General features: G+C 40.8%; 3 protein-coding genes across 6 annotated transcripts in view; 2 read left to right on the forward strand and 1 right to left on the reverse strand.

The window, feature by feature from the left end:
- The first annotated feature begins 761 nt into the window (after nucleotides 1-761).
- On the forward strand, nucleotides 762-5,709 carry LOC143136060 (uncharacterized). Of its 3 annotated transcripts, XM_076296519.1 has the most exons (3): nucleotides 762-849; nucleotides 1,976-2,046; nucleotides 4,509-5,709. In XM_076296519.1, exon 3 carries the CDS (start codon nucleotides 4,551-4,553, stop codon nucleotides 5,511-5,513), a length of 963 nt encoding a protein of 320 aa, XP_076152634.1. In that variant the 5' UTR covers nucleotides 762-849; nucleotides 1,976-2,046; nucleotides 4,509-4,550; the 3' UTR covers nucleotides 5,514-5,709. The 3 variants fall into 3 exon arrangements, with proteins under 3 accessions (XP_076152634.1, XP_076152635.1, XP_076152636.1); XM_076296520.1 differs by lacking the exon at nucleotides 762-849 and having other exon boundaries at nucleotides 1,592-2,046; XM_076296521.1 differs by lacking the exons at nucleotides 762-849; nucleotides 1,976-2,046 and adding an exon at nucleotides 3,885-4,217.
- Nucleotides 5,710-5,958: 249 nt separating this feature from the next.
- On the forward strand, nucleotides 5,959-16,687 carry LOC143136595 (DENN domain-containing protein 11-like). 2 transcript variants are annotated; one of them, XM_076297302.1, is made up of 9 exons: nucleotides 5,959-6,511; nucleotides 12,560-12,659; nucleotides 12,759-12,917; nucleotides 13,824-13,965; nucleotides 14,121-14,259; nucleotides 14,970-15,101; nucleotides 15,357-15,507; nucleotides 15,681-15,731; nucleotides 16,111-16,687. In XM_076297302.1, the coding sequence occupies exons 1-9, from the start codon at nucleotides 6,145-6,147 to the stop codon at nucleotides 16,304-16,306; spliced, it is 1,437 nt and encodes a 478-aa protein (XP_076153417.1). In that variant the 5' UTR covers nucleotides 5,959-6,144; the 3' UTR covers nucleotides 16,307-16,687. The 2 variants fall into 2 exon arrangements, with proteins under 2 accessions (XP_076153417.1, XP_076153419.1); XM_076297304.1 differs by having other exon boundaries at nucleotides 14,151-14,259.
- Nucleotides 16,688-17,195: 508 nt separating this feature from the next.
- Nucleotides 17,196-20,644, reverse strand: part of cog5 (component of oligomeric golgi complex 5) — an 83,700-nt gene continuing 80,251 nt past the window's right edge. Inside the window, exons 20-22 of the mRNA XM_076296524.1 lie at nucleotides 19,305-19,431; nucleotides 18,459-18,538; nucleotides 17,196-17,869 (exon numbers count right to left, since the gene is read on the reverse strand). Coding sequence (XP_076152639.1) covers nucleotides 17,749-17,869; nucleotides 18,459-18,538; nucleotides 19,305-19,431 — 328 coding nt within the window. The 3' untranslated portion in view covers nucleotides 17,196-17,748. The remainder of the gene's footprint in view (nucleotides 17,870-18,458; nucleotides 18,539-19,304; nucleotides 19,432-20,644) is intronic.

Below are 20,644 nucleotides of genomic sequence, written 5' to 3' on the forward strand. Positions count from 1 at the left end.
TAGCCTCATCATCGGTTTTAACAGACAAAAAGCAAGAGTTAAGTGTGGGGTCTTCCTGCTGAAGCTTCTTGAAGTCTTCACAAAAGACTTCAGTGCCCTCTAGCTGTGGGGAGGACAGACTTTCCTGCACTGCAGTACCTGCCACCTTTGCTCTACGCCTCTCTGCCTTGGACTTTTTAGGTTTGTCACCAGGACAACCCACAAATGGTAACTCTGACCAAACATCAGAGTCTGGTTTATCTCTGGCCTGTGCTCTAGTTGTAACATAAGCACTAACTGTGTTAACACTTTGCAATAATTCTGTAAGAACTGGCACATCCTGACCTAAAATCACAGGGTAAGGGCATTTATCCAAAATCCCTATGGTTAACAAATATTTTTGGCCTTTAATGTCTATGAGAACCATTAATGTCTATGAGAACTGTCTTTCCTTTTATCTTCACAGGGACGGTAATATCAGAAAAAGTACAAGGTAAGTGCTTGCTAGGACCAGGTAAGTAACATAGTCTGGAATCAGACACTTTCTTCAGTGTGCAATTGGGCCTAATGTGACCTTGCTGACCACAACCGTGACATACAGGTACTCTAGGTGTTCCAGCTGGAGTGGGGCTAACACTGGGGCTATTGGGGCTGTTGGAGGGCCTAAACCCACGACCACTACCACCCGCAGACTTACCAGAGGATGTCCTCTCAGGCTCTCGCTGGGCTGCTTGGTAGCGTCTTCTCCAGTCCTGCTGTTGCGGACCCAGGTGATATCCTCTTCTGGATTGCCTGGCGGCCATGAAGGTCTTGACCAGGCCATTGGCCTCCAGTGATTGTTGCCCCCACTAAGATGGCGTCGCTATTTACGTACGTTCTGGAGCTCAATGGGTATCTAGCTTTCTAATATCTACGTATATGTCCTTCTCCACATGGACATTTTCTAGACATTTTAAGAAAGAAAGAGGAAGTTCCCAAAACCCCATCCCCATACATTTGTTATCAAATAAAAGTCCTGAATGTCCTCTCTAGAGAACAAAAGGATTTAGCTCAGTAGTATGCATGGTCTGGGAGATAGACAAGTTTACAAATGTCCTCTAGAGAGGACAAAATGTACCTCAGGTAGTAGTGACCAATCGAAATACAAGCCAGTGGTTTACCACCCATTCAGGCACAAGTGACTCACATACCAGGTATGCAGGCACAAACCACCACTTCACTTCCCCATCATCTATAACCCAATACACCTCTGCCATATCCTTATATTGAGCCTGTTATTCATAGTAAGAAATGTTGTACTTGTGTTTGCTGTGGACTTGCATGTGACTGTGGTGGAGATGCCTGCAGTGGTAATTTTGATGGGTGTGTCTGCATCCACACCGTCATATCACATCAGGCACTGACAAGCACCTACCGCAGAGTATGTTAAAGAGAGATTATGGTGACTGGCTATAATGCAGACCTTTTTTGCCATCAATAAAAATGTTTTTGTTTATTTTTTTTAAAATACAATAAATAAATACTTAAAAAAAATTCTAACTCAAGTCAATATAATTTCATCAGTCTCACAAAGACCACAATGATGTATGATCAATAATAGACTTCCATTTGTTTTAATTTTTGCATATTAAATAGCATACATTATTCTTTTTTAATAAAATAAAACAGTCCATCAATCATATTTACAGTTAGTGCCCACCCGAGTATTGCCACTAGATGGAGTGAGGTTGTCATTTTGTTTTTTATGGGCATATTACAACCCGTTTTTAGACTTAGACACACAACTGAATATGTAATAACGTGCCAATATTCTGAGTGCAACATGAGTTTGTTTCATAGAAGGTTTTGAGCAGTGGGACATGTCCTACGTGTGAAACAGGGAGGCGGAGTGACAGCAGTTAAGCATTCCAGTGCAGCCTGTTGAAACTCTCAACCCCCTCCCTCACTCTCTCTCTCTCTATCTCTTCCCCCACTTCCTCTCCCCTCTGCCTAGCAGTGTGTCTGTTCCTTCTGCAACATACTCCTGTGCTGCATTACACTCTCTACACCCTTCAGACAGTAAAACAGGTAGGATTGTTTTAATGATTTCACTGAGCTTGTTGAAACAGAACTATTGCACAGAAAATGCTACCAGGCTGTACTCTCCACATCTGTCTTAAGAAAGCTCAGGGACTGAACAGACTGCCTGTGTGTGTGTTTGTGTGTATGTGACTGTGTGTGTATTTGTGTGTATGTGACTGTGTGTGTGTTTGTGTGTATGTGACTGTGTGTGTGTTTGTGTGTATGTGACTGTGTGTGTGTTTGTGTGTATGTGACTGTGTGTGTATTTGTGTGTATGTGACTGTGTGTGTGTTTGTGTGTATGTGACTGTGTGTGTGTTTGTGTGTATGTGACTGTGTGTGTGTTTGTGTGTATGTGACTGTGTGGGTGTTTGTGTGTATGTGACTGTGTGTGTATTTGTGTGTATGTGACTGTGTGGGTGTATGTGTGTTTATGGACATAAGCTCTAGTTATGCTGTCCTAGAAACTAAGATTAAGTGTTCCTCTTGTGTCTGAAGGAAGAATGATAGGCCCTCTCTTGTGTCTTTGTCCTCTGTCAGTGGGGAAGCTGTAAATAAGTATTGACAAAATATGGAGTAATATAATGTAACAAAACATGTAAAATCCTACTTGTGCTTCAATAGCAAACATCCAGCCACTGCCTTGTTTTCTGTTTTTGATGGTACAGTTAATGCCGTTAATCAATGAAAGGATTAGGGCCTAGATTACAAAGTAGGGTTAATTTGGCAGCATTGCCTGAAGACCTGTGCCGTAAACCGGTCTGCCAGTCTGCCAGTGTTGACTCAGAGGCCGTAAAACTCTCCCATTACTCAGTCTCTCCAGTTTAACATTCAGACTGACCTCTAGCTGCCGTCAGTCTGAGCATGGCAATGAAAACCATGCATGACTCTGCCAAAATATGTAGGCCCTTGCTGACCAGCCTCGTTTACTTTGGTCAGATTAATGACATGACGTGGTAATTGTCAATCCTGTTACTCAGAGAAACAGACTGTTGAGTGTGTAGATAATTAGATTAGATTTAAGGGTCTGATTGAGAACAGGTAACAGTCTGGATCAGGGTAATTTGTATTTAATACATAACCGTTTGTGTAATTCCACTCCCGCTTTCTGCAGAAGTATACGAGAGCCTATTCATTGCGTTTGTGCAGAATGAGAACTCGTCTGGATACCACTCAACTCAACAAGGCACATGTTTTTGTAGTGACCCAACTCCTCATTCACAAAGCCTTGGTCATGTGCCAGTTTGGCCCACTCCCCTAGCCGTGTGATTGTGACAGCAGAATAGGACAGTGACTATGCTGTCCTGTGAACTGCTTCCATGTTTTTTTCCCAGCTGAAATCAAAGCTCCAACAAAGCCTTATGATCCTAACATGGTGCTCCAAAAAAAGCCCCTACGATCCTACTGTAACAGTGTGCTCAGAATCACACTTAACACTTGTAACTTTCACAGATTTAGTAACAGGACACATTTTTGGATCTGGATCTAACCTATTACTCAATGCAGGCAAGATGCACCCCTCAAACTTAACCTTTGATTGTTTACCATCTAAAATTAGATTATGTGGCTTAACAGAATCGGCAGATACCTCCTCCCTGTGCCATTAGCATGAGTGGAACTGTGCTATGAAGCGACAGCGGAGCGACCAAACTGAGGTGCTCAGTGAGTCTATATATTTCACAGCCACATGTAGTAGTAGCATTGTAAGCACTGCTACTACAACAAGCAACTGTGAAATATATAGACTCATGGCACTACAGAAGCAGAGGAAGTGCTAATGAAACGCATGGTGGTGGTGGTGGTGGTGGTGGGGGGGGGGGCAGAGCCTAATATTCCACTTACAGCTGTGTAACCTCTGATCTACAAGTGTCATCTTACGTGCTTGTTATAAAGTTCTTATCTTTCACTTTTACTTGGTTTCACTGTAACCGTCACAGGAGAGAGAGAGAGAGAGAAAGAGAGAGAGAGAGAGAGAGAGAGAGAGAGAGAGAGACATAAAGCTGAGATGTCTTCTCTCTGCCTTCCTTAGTGTGTATGTGGAACATACTATTTTAAATCCATGTGGAGTGTCGATGACGAGAGGAAAGATTTTAGTGCCTCACTGTTAAGTGTTTTCGGCCCTATGGCGGCTATAAGGGAGAGACGCCGGCCACGCTAATCTGTCCAGACCACGTCAAGGTGCGTCATGTCGTGAAATTTCCAAAATAGCTTCCACTGCAGGGGGACAGATGGTATGTATATATAGCACTTGTGCATGACCAGCTATGTGGACACATGCCTATAGATAGAAGTGAATGTTTAAACTGGATAACAGTGAAGATGTTGACTGAGGTGACATTCAAAAATATTGTTTAAATGACTATCGCAAGTTAATGGGAAAGGACAATGCATGATAATACCAAAGCTTGAAGGTAGACCAGTCAAATAGACTTGTTCAAGTCTATGTTTTGTTCTGCTGTGTGTCTACAGGGCTTTTTGCTGAGTTTGGAAGGAGAGGCCCAAGGGGCATCAATGGAGGGTCCAAGCGCTGCCACCCCGTCTGGGGAGGGTCAGCAGGAGCAGCTCAGCAAGCCCACAGTCGCCCAGAGCCTTGAAGAGGCCAGCGGCCCCAGCTCCTGGCAAACAGACAGCTTGGCTTCGTCATGGGCCACGGTGGGCACGCTGGATCCGGATGAGGCCAAAAGCCTTGAGGCCAGCGAGTCTCTGCTTCTGTCTGAGGAGCGCAGCGAGAACCACTCCTCCATCTCGGACATTGTCCACCTGGAGCGGGAGGAGGCAGAGCTCCTGGAGGAGGCTGAGCGGCAGGAGGAGGCCCGCTCTCTGAGGGACGTGGAGGTGGAGGAGGAGGAGGAGGAGGAGGAGGTGGCGGCCGAGGGGGTGGAGGAGCTCCAGAGTAGCATGATGAGCGTGCTGGGCACCGAGAAGGAGCTGGCTGAGCTGAGGGTGGAACAGGAGGTCCAGGCGCTGCGTGGGGATGCCCCTGAGCTGAAGGCACCAAAGACTATGGAGCTGCTCATGTCCGTGGAGGAGCCTGAGCTCCAGGAGGAGCCGGAGGAAGTCGTCTGGCCTCTTCTCTGTTCGACGCCCCCACCCGCAATCCCAAAACCACCAGCGTCCGTTCATCTCCCTGTCCCCACCGTGTCACCACCGGTCCTTGTAGATCCAGAATTCCAACCACTCAAAGAGGTACCTCCGTTACAGCCTAGGCTAGAGCAACAGCCACCAAGAAAAGCACACAAGGTGCCCCTGGTGGAGACACAGAAAGAGCCCCTGGCAAAGCCTGCTGCCACTCCTCTGGCTGTGGAGGAGTCCTTTGACATCGCGACCAAGGAGGTTCCTGTGACACAAGAACCTGAGCCAGCTGTACCTCCCTCTTCTACCTTTGAGCTCTCCTCACTCCTCTATGGCAGCGCCGCCCTGGTGGCTGTAATGGGAATGGTGGCTTATGGTGCCCTAGCACTCAGTCGGAAGTAGCCGATATTTCCCCACCCCACACTCCTTCAACTTAAAAATGGACATCAATAGTTTTTTTTGTGAGACTGTAGATTTTCAACAAGATATGTGAAATGGTATTACACTTAAAAGTAAAACAAAAAATGATCTGTGTGTTTAATTTTTCATCTGAATTTCAATGAAATGTGGTGAAAAAAGATAAACAGTTATACATTCATTCATGTATCAAATGTGTCCTTACTGCAGACAGTAGCCATCCACAGATTATTCAAAAAGAAAACAAAAACAATAGGCCCATGATGATGTAGGCAGAATTCTATTTTGCCGAGCAGAGATGACATTTCCTTTTGTTGTGTAGGCTAGTTAGAAAAAAACTAGACCTCATTTTTGGACAAACTCAAAATGTGATAACTTTTTGGATTTTTCCCCTCGCGTTTTACCGGGCTTTGGAATAATGAGCCTCTACAGAGCGGAAGTAATACTCAGCTGACACATGTCATTTCGAATTAGCGCACTTTCCCTAGTGAAATATGGGAGCAGCGGTGACTGGCAAACTGTTGAAATAGGCTTGTAGCTTAGCAAATTCAAGGTTTTGGTTGCGTTATGCACATTGGTCGAACTCGGTATCGATTCGTAAATAAACACAATAATAATGGGAGAGCAGTCTGATCGATCAGCACTTCTCGACTGGGAGGAGGTTGCGGATGTGGAGGAGCCCTCCTTGACAACCGAAGTTAACGAAAATTCCCCCCGAGCAACCACAGTAAGTAGCAGAGCTCTTGGTAGCACGGTGCCCGGTACAGGATGGAGCTCAAGTCCTAAAGAGGCTGTGTCCAGCGAACTGACCAGCTTATACACAGGTGTCCTAACGGAAAAGGCTGTAAGTTCGTGGGTCTGGCAAAATGAATGTGATCAACAGAAAGGAAGGCAGTATGTGACAAACCGAAGAGACGTAGAATGGAGGAGGCAGCAGGACCAAGTTCTTGCCGTATTTGTGGTGACATTTGATACAAGATCGGGTGAGTCACCTTTTTGCGCACGAAATAAACAGAAAATGTTTTTGTGTCTAAAGCCACAATTCTCGAGTGACGACAGACTTGTAATTAAACAAACATACTGTATCTACTGGTCTAAACAATCCTTGAAACATAATCGATATGGAACAAGGAAAAAGTTTGGGGTTAGGCATCACGAGAGTGAATGCGCCTGGTAGACAAGTGGACATTTCCCGAGGGGAACTGTGTTGGAATCTGTTGGACTATTCCTCACCGTGGTAAAGTTGGTTTTATATTGGACGTTGGATATTCGACACATTCGAAAAATCTATTTAGCACTGACTACGAGGGTCGAGTTTGTGTCAAACCAACTTTACTGTGTTTAAACAAGGCCTGCCTATATTACACAAAGCTTCTTTTGTCCAAAAACCCATGTTTTGATTTTATGAATTTTTTAGGCTGATAAAAGATTTCAATCTATTATGCGGCTTCACCTTTTGACTTACCCATACTAAAACACATCTCCTGAACTCGGCTTACTGCCCTTTCTAGTACACAAAGCTTCTTTTTCCCTAAAACCTACTCTTTGATTTTATACAATTTTTAATGTTAAATGTTTCAAATCTATTATGCGGCTTGCCCTTTTGACCTACCCATGTCAAAACACATCTGGTGAACTCGGATTACTGCTCTATATAGTACACAAAGCTTCTTTTTCCCAAAAATCCATTCTTTGATTTTATAAATATTTTTTAATGTAAAAAAAATGCTTTAAATGCTTTAAATCTATTATGCGGCTTGACCTTTTGACCTAACCATGTCAAAACACATCTGTTGCACTCAGCTAACTGCCCTACATAATACACAAAGCTTCTTTTTTCCAAAAAACTCACTCTTTGATTTTATATTAATTTTTTACTATTCAAAAATGCTATAAATCTATTATGCAAATTGACCTTTTGACCAACCCATGTCAAAACACATCTGCTGCACTCAGTTAACTGCCCTACATAGTACACAAAGCTTCTTTTTTTCAAAAACTTACTCTTTGATTTTATATAAATTTTTTACTATTCAAAAATGCTATAAATCTATTATGCGGCTTGACCTTTTGACCTACCCATGTCAAAACACATCTGTTGCACTCAGCTAACTGGCCTTCATAGTACACAAAGCTTATTTTTTCCAAAAACTCACTCTTTGATTTTATATTAATTTTTTACTATTCAAAAATGCTATAAATCTATTATGCGGCTTGACCTTTTGACCTACCCATGTCAAAACACATCTGTTGCACTCAGCTAACTGGCCTTCATAGTACACAAAGCTTATTTTTTCCAAAAACTCACTCTTTGATTTTATATTAATTTTTTACTATTCAAAAATGCTATAAATCTATTATGCGGCTTGACCTTTTGACCTACCCATGCCAAAACACATCTGTTGCACTCAGCTAACTGGCCTTCATAGTACACAAAGCTTATTTTTTCCAAAAACTCACTCTTTGATTTTATATTAATTTTTTATTATTCAAAAATGCTATAAATCTATTATGCGGCTTGACCTTTTGACCTACCCATGTCAAAACACATCTGCTGCACTCGGCTAACTGCCCTACATAGTACACAAAGCTTTTTTTTTCCAAAAATGCACTCTTTGATTTTATATTAATTTTTTATTATTCAAAAATGCTATAAATCTATTATGCGGCTTGACCTTTTGACCTACCCATGTCAAAACACATCTGCTGCACTCAGCTAACTGCCCTACATAATACACAAAGCTTATTTTTTCCAAAAACTCACTCTTTGATTTTATATAAATTTTTTATTATTCAAAAATGCTATAAATCTATTATGCGGCTTGACCTTTTGACCTACCCATGTCAAAACACATCTGCTGCACTCGGCTAACTGCCCTACATAGTACACAAAGCTTCTTTTTTCCAAAAATGCACTCTTTGATTTTATATTAATTTTTTATTATTCAAAAATGCTATAAATCTATTATGCGGCTTGACCTTTTGACCTAACCATGTCAAAACACATCTGTTGCACTCAGCTAACTGCCCTACATAATACACAAAGCTTCTTTTTTCCAAAAACTCACTCTTTGATTTTATATAAATTTTTTACTATTCAAAAATGCTATAAATTTATTATGCGCCTTCATCTTTTGACCTACCCATGTCAAAACACATCTGCTGCACTCAGCTAACTGTCCTACATACAGTAGTACACAAAGCTTTTTTTTTTCCAAAAACTCACTCTTTGATTTTATATTAATTTATTACTATTCAAAAATGCAAAAAAACAAGCTACCTCTTTGTAGGTAGACATACATCATTTATATTTATTAAGTTAACTATATTTTGTTTTCCATCCAAAGTTCCATTTGGCTGTGTAAATCAACTGGATTTTTTTAAATTTTCAATAAATGTATAATATAGATTTATAGCATTTTTTGATAATAAAACATCTATAAAATCAAAGAGTGGGCTTTGGAAAAAAATAAGCTTTGTGTACTATGTAGGGCAGTTAGCTGAGTGCAGCAGATGTGTTTTGACATGGGTAGGTCAAAAGGTCAGGTCGCATAATAGATTTATAGCATTTTTGAATAGTAAAAAATGTATATAAAATCAAAGAGTGTGTTTTTGAAAAAAAGAAGCTTTGTGTACTATGTAGGCAAGTTAGCCGAGTGCAGCAGATGTGTTTTGATATGGGTAAGTCGAAAGGGGAAGGCACATAATAGATTTATAGCATTTTTGAATAGTAAAAAATTTATATAAAATCAAAGAGTGCGTTTTTGAAAAAAAGAAGCTTTGTGTACTATGTATGCAAGTTAGCTGAGTGCAACAGATGTGTTTTGACATGGGTAAGTCGAAAGGTCAAGCTGCATAATAGATTTATAGCATTTTTGAATAGTAAAAGAATTCTATAAAATCAAAGAGTGCGTTTTAAAAAAAAAGAAGCTTTGTGTACTATGTAGGGCAGTTAGCCGAGTGCAGCAGATGTGTTTTGACATGGGTAGGTCAAAAGGTGAAGGCACATAATAGATTTATAGCATTTTTGAATAGTAAAAAAATAATAGAAAATCAAAGAGTGCGTTTTTGAAAAAAAGAAGCTTTGTGTACTATGTAGGGCAGTTAGCTGAGTGCAACAGATGTGTTTTGACATGGGTAGGTCAAAAAGTGAAGGCACATAATAGATTTATAGCATTTTTGAATGGTAAAAAAATAATATAAAATCAAAGAGTGCATTTTTGGAAAAAAGAAGCTTTGTGTACTATGTAGGGCAGTTAGCCGAGTGCAGCAGATGTGTTTTGACATGGGTAGGTCAAAAGGTCAAGCCGCATAATAGATTTATAGCATTTTTGAATAGTAAAAAATGTATATAAAATCAAAGAGTAAGTTTTTGGACAAAATAAGCTTTGTGTATTATGTAGGGCAGTTAGCTGAGTGCAGCAGATGTGTTTTGACATGGGTAGGTCAAAAGGTCGATTCGCATAATAGATTTATAGCATTTTTATAAAGTAAAAAATTTATATAAAATCAAAGAGTGAGTTTTTGGAAAAAAGAAGCTTTGTGTATTATGTAGGGCAGTTAGCTGAGTGCAACAGATGTGTTTTGACATGGTTAGGTCAAAAGGTCAAGCCGCATAATAGATTTATAGCATTTTTGAATAATAAAAAATTTATATAAAATCAAAGAGTGCATTTTTGGAAAAAAGAAGCTTTGTGTACTATGTAGGGCAGTTAGCCGAGTGCAGCAGATGTGTTTTGATATGGGTAAGGCGAAAGGGGAAGGCACATAATAGATTTATAGCATTTTTGAATAGTAAAAAATTTATATAAAATCAAAGAGTGTGTTTTTGAAAAAAAGAAGCTTTGTGTACTATGTAGGCAAGTTAGCCGAGTGCAGCAGATGTGTTTTGATATGGGTAAGTCGAAAGGGGAAGGTACATAATAGATTTATAGCATTTTTGAATAGTAAAAAATTTATATAAAATCAAAGAGTGCGTTTTTGAAAAAAAGAAGCTTTGTGTACTATGAAGGCCAGTTAGCTGAGTGCAACAGATGTGTTTTGACATGGGTAGGTCAAAAGGTCAAGCCGCATAATAGATTTATAGCATTTTTGAATAGTAAAAAATGTATATAAAATCAAAGAGTAAGTTTTTGAAAAAAAGAAGCTTTGTGTACTATGTAGGGCAGTTAACTGAGTGCAGCAGATGTGTTTTGACATGGGTTGGTCAAAAGGTCAATTCGCATAATAGATTTATAGCATTTTTGAATAGTAAAAAATTAATATAAAATCAAAAAGTGAGTTTTTTGGAAAAAAGAAGCGTTGTGTATTATGTAGGGCAGTTAGCTGAGTGCAACAGATGTGTTTTGACATGGTTAGGTCAAAAGGTCAAGCCGCATAATAGATTTAAAGCATTTAAAGCATTTTTTTTACATTAAAAAATATTTATAAAATCAAAGAATGGATTTTTGGGAAAAAGAAGCTTTGTGTACTATATAGAGCAGTAATCCGAGTTCACCAGATGTGTTTTGACATGGGTAGGTCAAAAGGGCAAGCCGCATAATAGATTTGAAACATTTAACATTAAAAATTGTATAAAATCAAAGAGTAGGTTTTAGGGAAAAAGAAGCTTTGTGTACTAGAAAGGGCAGTAAGCCGAGTTCAGGAGATGTGTTTTAGTATGGGTAAGTCAAAAGGTGAAGCCGCATAATAGATTGAAATCTTTTATCAGCCTAAAAAATTCATAAAATCAAAACATGGGTTTTTGGACAAAAGAAGCTTTGTGTAATATAGGCAGGCCTTGTTTAAACACATTAAAGTTGGTTTGACACAAACTCGACACTCGTAGTCAGTGCTAAATAGATTTTTCGAATGTGTCGAATATCCAACGTCCAATATAAAACCAACTTTACCACGGTCTATTCCTCACGGTCTATTCCTCTGTGATATGTCTAACTTGAGCCATGATGTTTTTGGTGTACGTGGGAATTATTAGGTAGCCTATACTTGAGAAAATACGCATGTGTGCATCTGGGCATTCCAAAAACACCGGGATTGTTTTTCCCCCCTGCAAAGTTTGGCGCTCCCTATTGCGTTTCCATTGCAAGAGGTTTTGCCTCCCCATGCAAAACGATTTGAGAACTCCAAAATAAAACTACGAGGGAATAAAAACGATTCCGGATGCAAGTATCAGAATAATAATCTTCTGCTGTCGGAATCTAAATATGGAGCAATAGCCTAAGAGATGTGGGAGAGATCTCGAGATTTGCTTCCAGGGACCCTAGTGACGATCACGAGTTGCAGTCTGCACTACAGGCCACCAAACACGTCATGCATTATTAATATGAAGAGGGTAGCCATACGCTCATCACTCAACACTTTTAATTAAATAAAATTATTGGAAAATACGGCTGACTGATCTAAAGGACGCTAACCTTGTCTCAGCAGTTCAGTAAAGGTATTTTGTGGCTCAGAATTGGATTATATTATCTGAAGTTCTTTCCTTGTTAAACACGGATGGAACATTACATTACATTACATTACATTACATTTGGCTGACGCATTTTTAGCCAAAGCGACTAACAACATGGTAAACAGTTTAAGTTTAGAGCAATTCTCAACAATATTAGGACAATTTAAAAAAACATTAGAGTACAGTAAGAATAAGTGCATCAGTGAGTGCTGTTTTTAACAGTTACGTGTCAGTTTAAGACGGCTGGTGAGTGCTAGGATCAGCAAGACTTGTTGTAAGTGGAACAGTAAGTGGAACAGTAACTCCATGCGACTGTTGAGATGTTTGCTCAGCTGAGCATGTTGGAGGAGTTGCTTTTTTTGTTTATCTTTAATGCTATTCCGAATTAGCCTACCAGTTTGTTCAAGATGAGGGGAAAACAGGTTGTGACAACCTCCCTATATTGTTTACCCTTTGACAGGATAACTCCTCTTTATCTGAACAGGTGTACCCATCTAGATTGACTTCCAGTTCTAAGTTTAATCCTTTGAAAAGTAACACACTTAATATCACACTGACCTCTTTTGCAATTTTACTGTAGGTAATATGTTGGAATGGTGCCTCCCACAAGATTTTAACCTTGATGGAGTTGAGTTCAAGTCCATGGCGAGTGGTTCCCACAGAATTGCCAGTGACTTTGTGTGAGTTATAAAATGCTTGTTTTACAACTCACATCTATAACATGGTCCTCAACTGTGAGCACATTGTTGTTTTTTTCCTTTGCTTGTTCTCATCATCAGATATTTCCGGAAGGACTCTTACTTTGGCCTGGCATGTTTTGCCAATTTGCCTGTGGAGAGTGAACTGGAGAGGGGGGTGCGGATGAAGTCTGTGGGCATCCTGTCTCCCTCCTACACCACACTCTACCACCACATGGCATTCTTGGAGAACCAGGTCAGGTGAGAAGGCTCTCTGTTGACTTTTATTGAACTTTATCTCAACTGAACTTTTGAACCACTCACATTTTATGTTTTACATACCACTGATACACTAATCTTTATTATTATTAACTTTATTAACTCTTTATTCAAGATTTCCCCCCTATTTGTGCCCAACACTTGTGGGCGTCAGGATCTTGCTGTAGCTCAGATGCATAGGGTACTTTCAAAAATAGTGCCAAAGATTTCGGTGTCCTCAGAGCATGGATCTGCATGAGCAATGTAAACAACAGCTCTCCTATACCTCAGTTCTTTTGTGGAAATGGGGCATGAAGTATTGATTTAGTCTTGAAGGAGGCATTGCTAAATAAGACTACGGTATTCATTCACATTACTAGTAGTTATTTTGGATATGTATACTGTAAATGTGTCAGCTAATTGTCAAAGCTTTTAATTTAGTAAAGGAAGAAGTAAATGGCCTCTCTTGCAGAGCTGGGGCCTGTTTGTTTTTCCCCCCACATCTCACGTGGTCCAGCCTCTGTCACCATGGCTTTGTTTACTGTTTTCAGAGGAGATATGCTGTGCTGAGTGACTCGTGTTTGTCCTTGGCCACAGCGAGGTCACTGTCACAAGAGCCCATTACTGTCATTCCCCAGTGCCTGTAGTCCCAGGCTTATGTGTGCTTCGATCTTTTGCGCAAAGTTCAACCTCTCAAGGCAAACCCATACAAATTCATTCAAGGAAATGCTTTTAGCATGTGATTGACAAATTGCTCAGATTACAGTAATTCCAGATTAGTTTCATGGGTGGTTAGCCAGGATGGAGGATTTACTTGCCCCTTTTTGCATATTCTGGATGCTGTATTGTTTAACAACTGGGATTTGTTTGTGGGACGGAGTCTGTAAATTATTGGCTTTGTGGTTACAGGGACCAGTTGAGGTGTCCAGGCCAGTACTGTGCTTTGGAGTCTTTCTTTGACCAGAAGAAGGGTTTGCTTCCTGCCAGAACAGCAAGGAACAATGTGGCTGCCCTGTCAACTCCCAAACACTTCGTGACCCCTGAAATGAAGGTAGCAATCTGAGGTAGCTCTGTGGGATACTTGCAGATGTACAATGGCTCACAACATAGAGATATCTTGATCAAGTATTCATCAAAAGGTGTATGATTGATTGATTGATTGATTGATTGATTGATGGATGGATGGATGAATGAATGTCTTTGAAGGTCACTCACCCGGATGGATGCATGTCTCAGTTCGTGCAGTTCTTTGGAGAGCAGATCATGGTACTGTGGAAGTTTTCTCTGCTGAGGAGACGCATATTGATCTTCTCCCCACCTCCTGTAGGAGAAGTGTGCTACAGAGGTGAGCAGATACAGCTAGCATTGCGCATAGCCACACTGTTATCACCACAGTCTTCATACAAGAATGACTGATTCTTTTTATTATTGTGTGTTACATGTTCCAAATGTTAAGTACTTTGAGCTGCATTTTGTGTATGAAAGGTGCTATACAAATAAAGCTTATTATTATTATTATTAAGTCTATATAATAATAATAATAATAATAATAATAATAATAATACTAATAATAATAGTTGTTGAGGATGTTGCAAAAGCTCCTTAACATTATGGACAACACCTCACATCCACTGAACGAACTACTGGTCAGACAACAGAGTGTTTTCAGCTGGAGGTTGCTCCAACTTCGCTGTAACAAGGACCGTTATAGAAAATCATTCCTGCCCACTGCCATAACTATTTACAACAACTCCCCTTTGTGCCGTGAGAGAAAAATCTTATGCTGAGAGACAATGCAGTTTACAACCACTTTAACAGAGACTATATCCAATTGTATTTATTTATTTTATTTTTTTCACTTGTATGTATGTATATGTGTGATATATGTTTATATTATTAATTGCCGCTGTAACATCATAATTTCCCTTTGGGGATGAATAAAGTAATCTACTGTATCTATCTATCTATATCACACTGTAACAGGTATGATTCCAAAGACAAATGAAATGAAATATGATATATATTCTCTTATGATCCTCTTTGTTTCCCCTGTAGTCTACAGTTGCTGTGCCTTAGCCAATGTGCCTTTACCTAGTGTCAGCAGAGGACTGCCTCCGTTTCGCCCTTTCTTTTATGTGAATGTGAATGATATACACACCCTGGAGACAGAGCTGTCATATGTGGCTTGTAAGCTAGTTTGTTCATTTATTCAACCTTTATTTCATTCTTGGAAAATAATTGAGATTAGCTTTCATTTTCAATGATGCCAAGATTACAATCCCCACCCCAAAATAGCACACAACAGTTGTAGTATTACATGGTAAATAAATCAAAGTTTAAACCGAAGAGTTCATTTGTATCTTGTGCAGGCTGGAAATATCTGAAATTTCTTGAAAAAAATCTACTAATGTATATGCTAATTGAGCTGATGTTGGTGCCAAGGTACAACGGAGAGGATTTTTGAGGAGAAGAAGCACCTCTTTGATATCTACGTGGACAATCAGAATGTGCAGACACATAGGGAGAGCTTGCAACCACTGCTTCGGATCACCAGCTCTGACCGAGAGAAGTACAAGAAACTCCAGGAGAAGAGGTAGGATGCCTTGCAGCAGTAGTTTTTGCTCATCCAAAATCACAGTAGACAGACACCTTTTCGCCATAGAAACACCTAACAGTATGCGCAGTAGACATTTTGGTTATTTGCCTGTTGTTAACATTGTCACGTTTACTGCTGTGTTGTGAGTGATTATTGATCATGTGTTGCAGGAAGAGGCTGGTGGGGCACTCCAGCTACACTGAAGAGGAGCTCTTTACTTTGTAAGTACGATAGATAGATAGGTATCAAACAAAACAATTTACTGATCATTTTAAACGGTGTTTTGTCAACGTTGTAAGTCCCCAACGTCGTCTTCTAGGCAGCGCTGCATGGAAGGCATTAAGGTTAGGCTAGGGTTATGGTTAGGTGCTTTGAAGTCGACAATCGCAACGCTGCCTTGAAGTCGACGTTGGGGGCTTAAAACACCATTGAGCATTCTAGAATTCCATTCCAGAATTATTTATAGTTTGTACTCAGTTTCCACACTTGAGACTGGTCAGTAGTCTTTTGAGAATGTAGACAAGTGATTGTGTTGTTTAATGTTTGTTTGTTTTAAAAAACAAACAAACATATTTTTACCTTTCTTGATTTATCATACAGGTTTTTCTCTGAGCTGAACACTAAGATTTTCCAGACACTTCTGGAGGTGGCGTCCAGTGTGGATCGTGCCCTGACCGAGGTGCACGTGCGGAGGATGGGCCTGGACCCCCAGGCTGACCACAAGTTCCTAGTGTACATACTGGAGACATACGGCATCGATGTCATGCTCATGATTGACACCTCCTGTTGCTTCTGAAGTAATGGCACATAGACAGCCAGAAAGAACCCATTTTTTAGGTCCTCCTCTCACAACCTGTTAAGGCCTGTACACTGTTGTAAAGTTGGCAAATAAGCCCAGGACTGCACTGTTTATGAAGACAATTCAATGGCAGTAAATATAGTTGCCACTACGTGCCTATCTGTAACCCTTAACAAGGTTAAGCACCAGCATGGGTAAGGTCTCCCTGCACAGATTGAGATTTATTGACCAATCAGGAGACTTCTGATTCTACTGTACACAGATCCACTCTGATAGTAGATTTTTAAACCTTTTCAAGTATCACACTGTAACTTATTTTCTTGTTGCTTTGCAATACAGTCAAATGTATTATTACACTGTGTCTGATCAATAAATCTGGTGTTAGTATTTCTACATGGGCAGTGGTGCTACGTTGAGTTGTAGACAGGAAGTGGTGTTGGTTTGGGAAAAAGACCTGTTCCCCCCCACATCCCTCAGTGCTCATCCTCTCACCCACGCCATGGCAGGATATGGCGCCGCCTCTTCTTTAAGGGATGTGGTCCAGGCGTGAGCGTGAATCTTTGACTTGTCATATGCTTGTTTCGGTAGTAGGGTTGGGTATAGGCACGACATCTGATACCCCATGCGATTTGATTACAACAATTCACAACAAGCGAATCATTTGATTCTGCTTCAATATTGATTTGATAGGAATGAGATATGAAGTACGATGCAGCAGCTTTTTATATCTAGAGAGATGTTTTAAAAAAAACAAAACTCTAAAGGGACAGTGTCACTGGAAGCAACTTCGGAAAATTGCCATCTTGTAGAAATTGCTAGTTCATGTTAGAGTAAGACTAATAAATTATCTGGCTGTGTTTAAACATTGCAGAAACAAGCATAGAAATCCATGAAACAAAATGTATATTAGCCTAAATGATTGATCCATTTTACAGATCCAAAATTTGTAATTTGGACAAACAAAAAAACAAAAATTAATTGATTAAACAATATAAAATCATGCCTTGACAGTCCAAAGCTGCTTTAGCTTTACACAAAGTAATACAGCAGTTGGTCAAATGAGTTTTTCATAGTTTAATATATTATAGTGCCCTCCCCTCCCAGATAATGAATTAAAGAAGTACAAGGAAATGAAAATAAATTAAAAAAACCTGATCTTAAACCTGACCTTTCATAATTTTCTCTATATAACTACAGAAGAAAGAACGAGAAGCTATATACCAAGAGATGGAACGCCACATACCTACACAGTTCTTTGAGTCGATAGTTGAAATCATATTAGTACACTGATTCAGAGACAACAAAAAATTCCCAAATGCGGCCTGTAAACTGTGCTCTAATTACAGATTCACAGAAGCAATATGATTTAGACTGATTACAAAAGAAATGTTTAGCAGTGTTTTTGCATTGATTTGTAGGTATCATGAAACGCCTTGATGTCAGGTCTCCTTCACGCCACTGGTGGCTCTCTGGAGCAGCTGAAGCATGATGGGATACACCGGTGCAAACTCCTTCCCCTGCCTCGCCTTCACTGACTGGACATAGGCCTCCAGAGCCCCCCTGCCAGACACAAATGAGGTGGGGTGGTCAAATGAGATGAGGACACACAACCACAGATGAGGACACACAACTACAAATATGAATGCAGGAAACTATTTCCTATGTTCACATTTTTACCAGGTCATTGCCATGTTGCTATGGCATGCTATCCATTATAAATCAGAATCCAATTTGCATGAACTCAAAGTACCACTGGAGGTCACTATTACTCTAAATAAAGCTGCTCTGCTTTCTTCAGGTGTAATTGCTTCTTTCTGACACAGGGAGAAGCCAAATTTCCTAATTTCTCAGTTTGCTTTCCTACTCCCTAAAGCCACCAATTGTGTGGATGAGTTTGAACTCATTGAGTAGAGGTTAATTCATTTTTTAAGAGAAAATAATTACCGTGGCAACAGCCCATTTATTACTGACAGAAATAAAGGTGAACAAGCCCTAAAATTCAGAACAGCTAATTTTTTTTAACAAATGACATGCATACATGGGCCCATTTTTTCCAATCATTTCTTTTTTTTTTTTTTTTTTTAAATAGCAGGAAATTCGGAACCCAGAATGGGTTCTGCGAGATGACCACTTCAGGTCATGACCTTACCTGATGAGGGTGAGGCGGTCCTTCTCGGAGGGGTGGTCGTCCAGCCACTGGGAGTAGCGGGCGATGGACCACTCGGCTCTCTGTTGAAACGGCACAGTGTGAGTGTGACCCTAGAGGCTCTTGGGTAATTGTCTGGAGGCCACTGGCGGTGGCCATATTTAGCACTCTCAGACATGCACGTGCACCTGCACTAATCCCCACCTGGCCGACGCAATTTTTATATTTGACACTAAATGCATTTATGTTGTTAAATATGCTACAAAGACAAAAAACAAGTAGTCTATGGTACATATACTGTCAAGCAAAGATCTTAGATTGTAGCGTTGTATAGACTTTGCTGTCAAGCTAATTAACGTAACACAGTTTGAGTGTGTATTGTGGTACACCTGAAGGGATGTGATGTGATTACGTGTGAGTTTGCATGGGTCAAGCATGGGTCATGTGTCAGTGGCTGTTGAGTGAGTGGATGTATGTATATAGACATGGGTATCCATGTGTATTGCTGCATTTATGTAGCATATGGTATACATCTGAGGTGGTGTATTGATGTATGTGTCTGAAGCGGTGTGCTGATGTGGTTTTGTGTGTGTATGCATGTATGCATGTCTCTATGTGTGTGAGTGTGTGTGTGTGTGTGTGTGTGTGTGTGTGTGTGTGTGTGTGTGTGTGTGTGTGTGAGTCTGTATGTGTGTGTGTGTGTGTGTGTGTGTGTGTGTTTGTGAGTGTGTGTGTGTGTATGTGTGTGTGTGTGTGTCTGTGTGTGTGTGTGTGTGTGTGTGTGTGAGTGTGTGAGTGTGTGTATGTGTGTGTGTGTGTGTGTGTGTGTGTGTGTGTGTGTGTACACACCTGATGTGGTGACTTGAGCTCAGGGGGCGCGCGCGTGAACAGGAAGTGCAGGATGCAGCTGTAGGGGATGACATCGCCCAGAGCCTGACTGCTGGCGATCAGCTCGTTGGTCTGGAAGAGCAGTGGCCTGCAGCACACAGACACAACAACACAGCTCTTAACATGGCACAGCATGGCTCACACACAACTACACTAGTCAATTGGTCTTTGGTTTTTAACTGTAATTAACACTAATGAAAGGAATTTCTCGACAAAATAAATGACAAATTGTCATTTCATAATTTAACAAAATCTAATTCTGACCTACATTAGTTCAGCAACTTCAAAACAGTCGGGAGCTGAACACAACAGCAAGCCTTGTGATATTTAATTTACACCAGCGATCACACATGCCTTCACAATGTAAAATTCCATATGGTTGCATTGGACTGGGTTTGGTTACAGCGATGCTGCTGATGTTGTGGTGGGGACTCGGGTGATGTGTGCTGCGTTAGCATAAGGCTGCTGGGCTCTCCTCTGGCATGAACTCCTCATGCTCCTCCTCAGGCCTGGGGCTCAATGTGCACTGGCACATTATTAGCCCAAAGGCAGAGGGATAGGGTCATCATTAACATGCACACACATGCACACACGCACGCACACACACACACGCACACACACACGCACACGCACACACACACACACACACACGCACACGCACACACGCGCACGCACACGCACGCGCATGCACACGCACACACACGCACACGCACACACTCACACACACACAGAAAATACTGTCATATGGCTGGGTAGATACAGTCCCCATGAATCATAATTCCTCCGCGTCCACCAACGGCGGCCTGAACAAAAGGTTAATGGAAGCCCCCTTATTCCATCACAGTGGATGAGCCGCGACCCTGAGAAGGCACTTACTGCCTTTACAGTCAGGACTCATGCTGTTGCATCAACTCCGGCATGCTGTCAAGGGCTGCATGGCTCTCTTACACACACTTTTGTGCATGCATACTCATGCACGCTCGCACACACACAGACGCACGCACGCCCTTCGTGCATGACTTAAGGGAAGCAAAGCCCAATACTGTTGACTGCTGAAGCCATGGGCAACATCTCAGAGTCAGAGAGAGAGAGAGAGAGAGAGAGAGAGAGAGAGAGAGAGGGGGAGAAGGATCTGCAGGATCTGACCCTTGCTGACCCACATCTGCATTGGGTCAGCAAGGGTCAGCTGAGATCACAAGGGGCTAAGAGTGTGTGTGTGTGTGTGTGTGTGCATATATTAAATGACTGTGTTTGCTATATGTGTGCATGTTTTTGTGAATGTACTTATGTCTATTTATGTG

This window comes from Alosa pseudoharengus, unplaced genomic scaffold (genome assembly GCF_046254945.1).
Source record: "Alosa pseudoharengus isolate Yale_2024_CS ecotype anadromous, Long Island Sound unplaced genomic scaffold, YU_APseudo_1.1 YU_APseudo_1.1_scf_20, whole genome shotgun sequence".
Lineage (NCBI taxonomy): Eukaryota > Metazoa > Chordata > Actinopteri > Clupeiformes > Clupeidae > Alosa > Alosa pseudoharengus.

Coding starts and splice junctions, on each gene's coding strand:
- LOC143136060 (XM_076296519.1), top strand. CDS start 4,551: ATGGAGGGTCCAAGCGCTGCCACCCCGTCTGGGGAGGGTCAGCAGGAG.
- LOC143136595 (XM_076297302.1), top strand. CDS start 6,145: ATGGGAGAGCAGTCTGATCGATCAGCACTTCTCGACTGGGAGGAGGTT. Junction 14,260..14,969: donor AGGAGAAGTGTGCTACAGAG/GTGAGCAGATAC, acceptor TTTCCCCTGTAG/TCTACAGTTGCTGTGCCTTA. Junction 15,102..15,356: donor AGAGCTGTCATATGTGGCTT/GTAAGCTAGTTT, acceptor GTTGGTGCCAAG/GTACAACGGAGAGGATTTTT.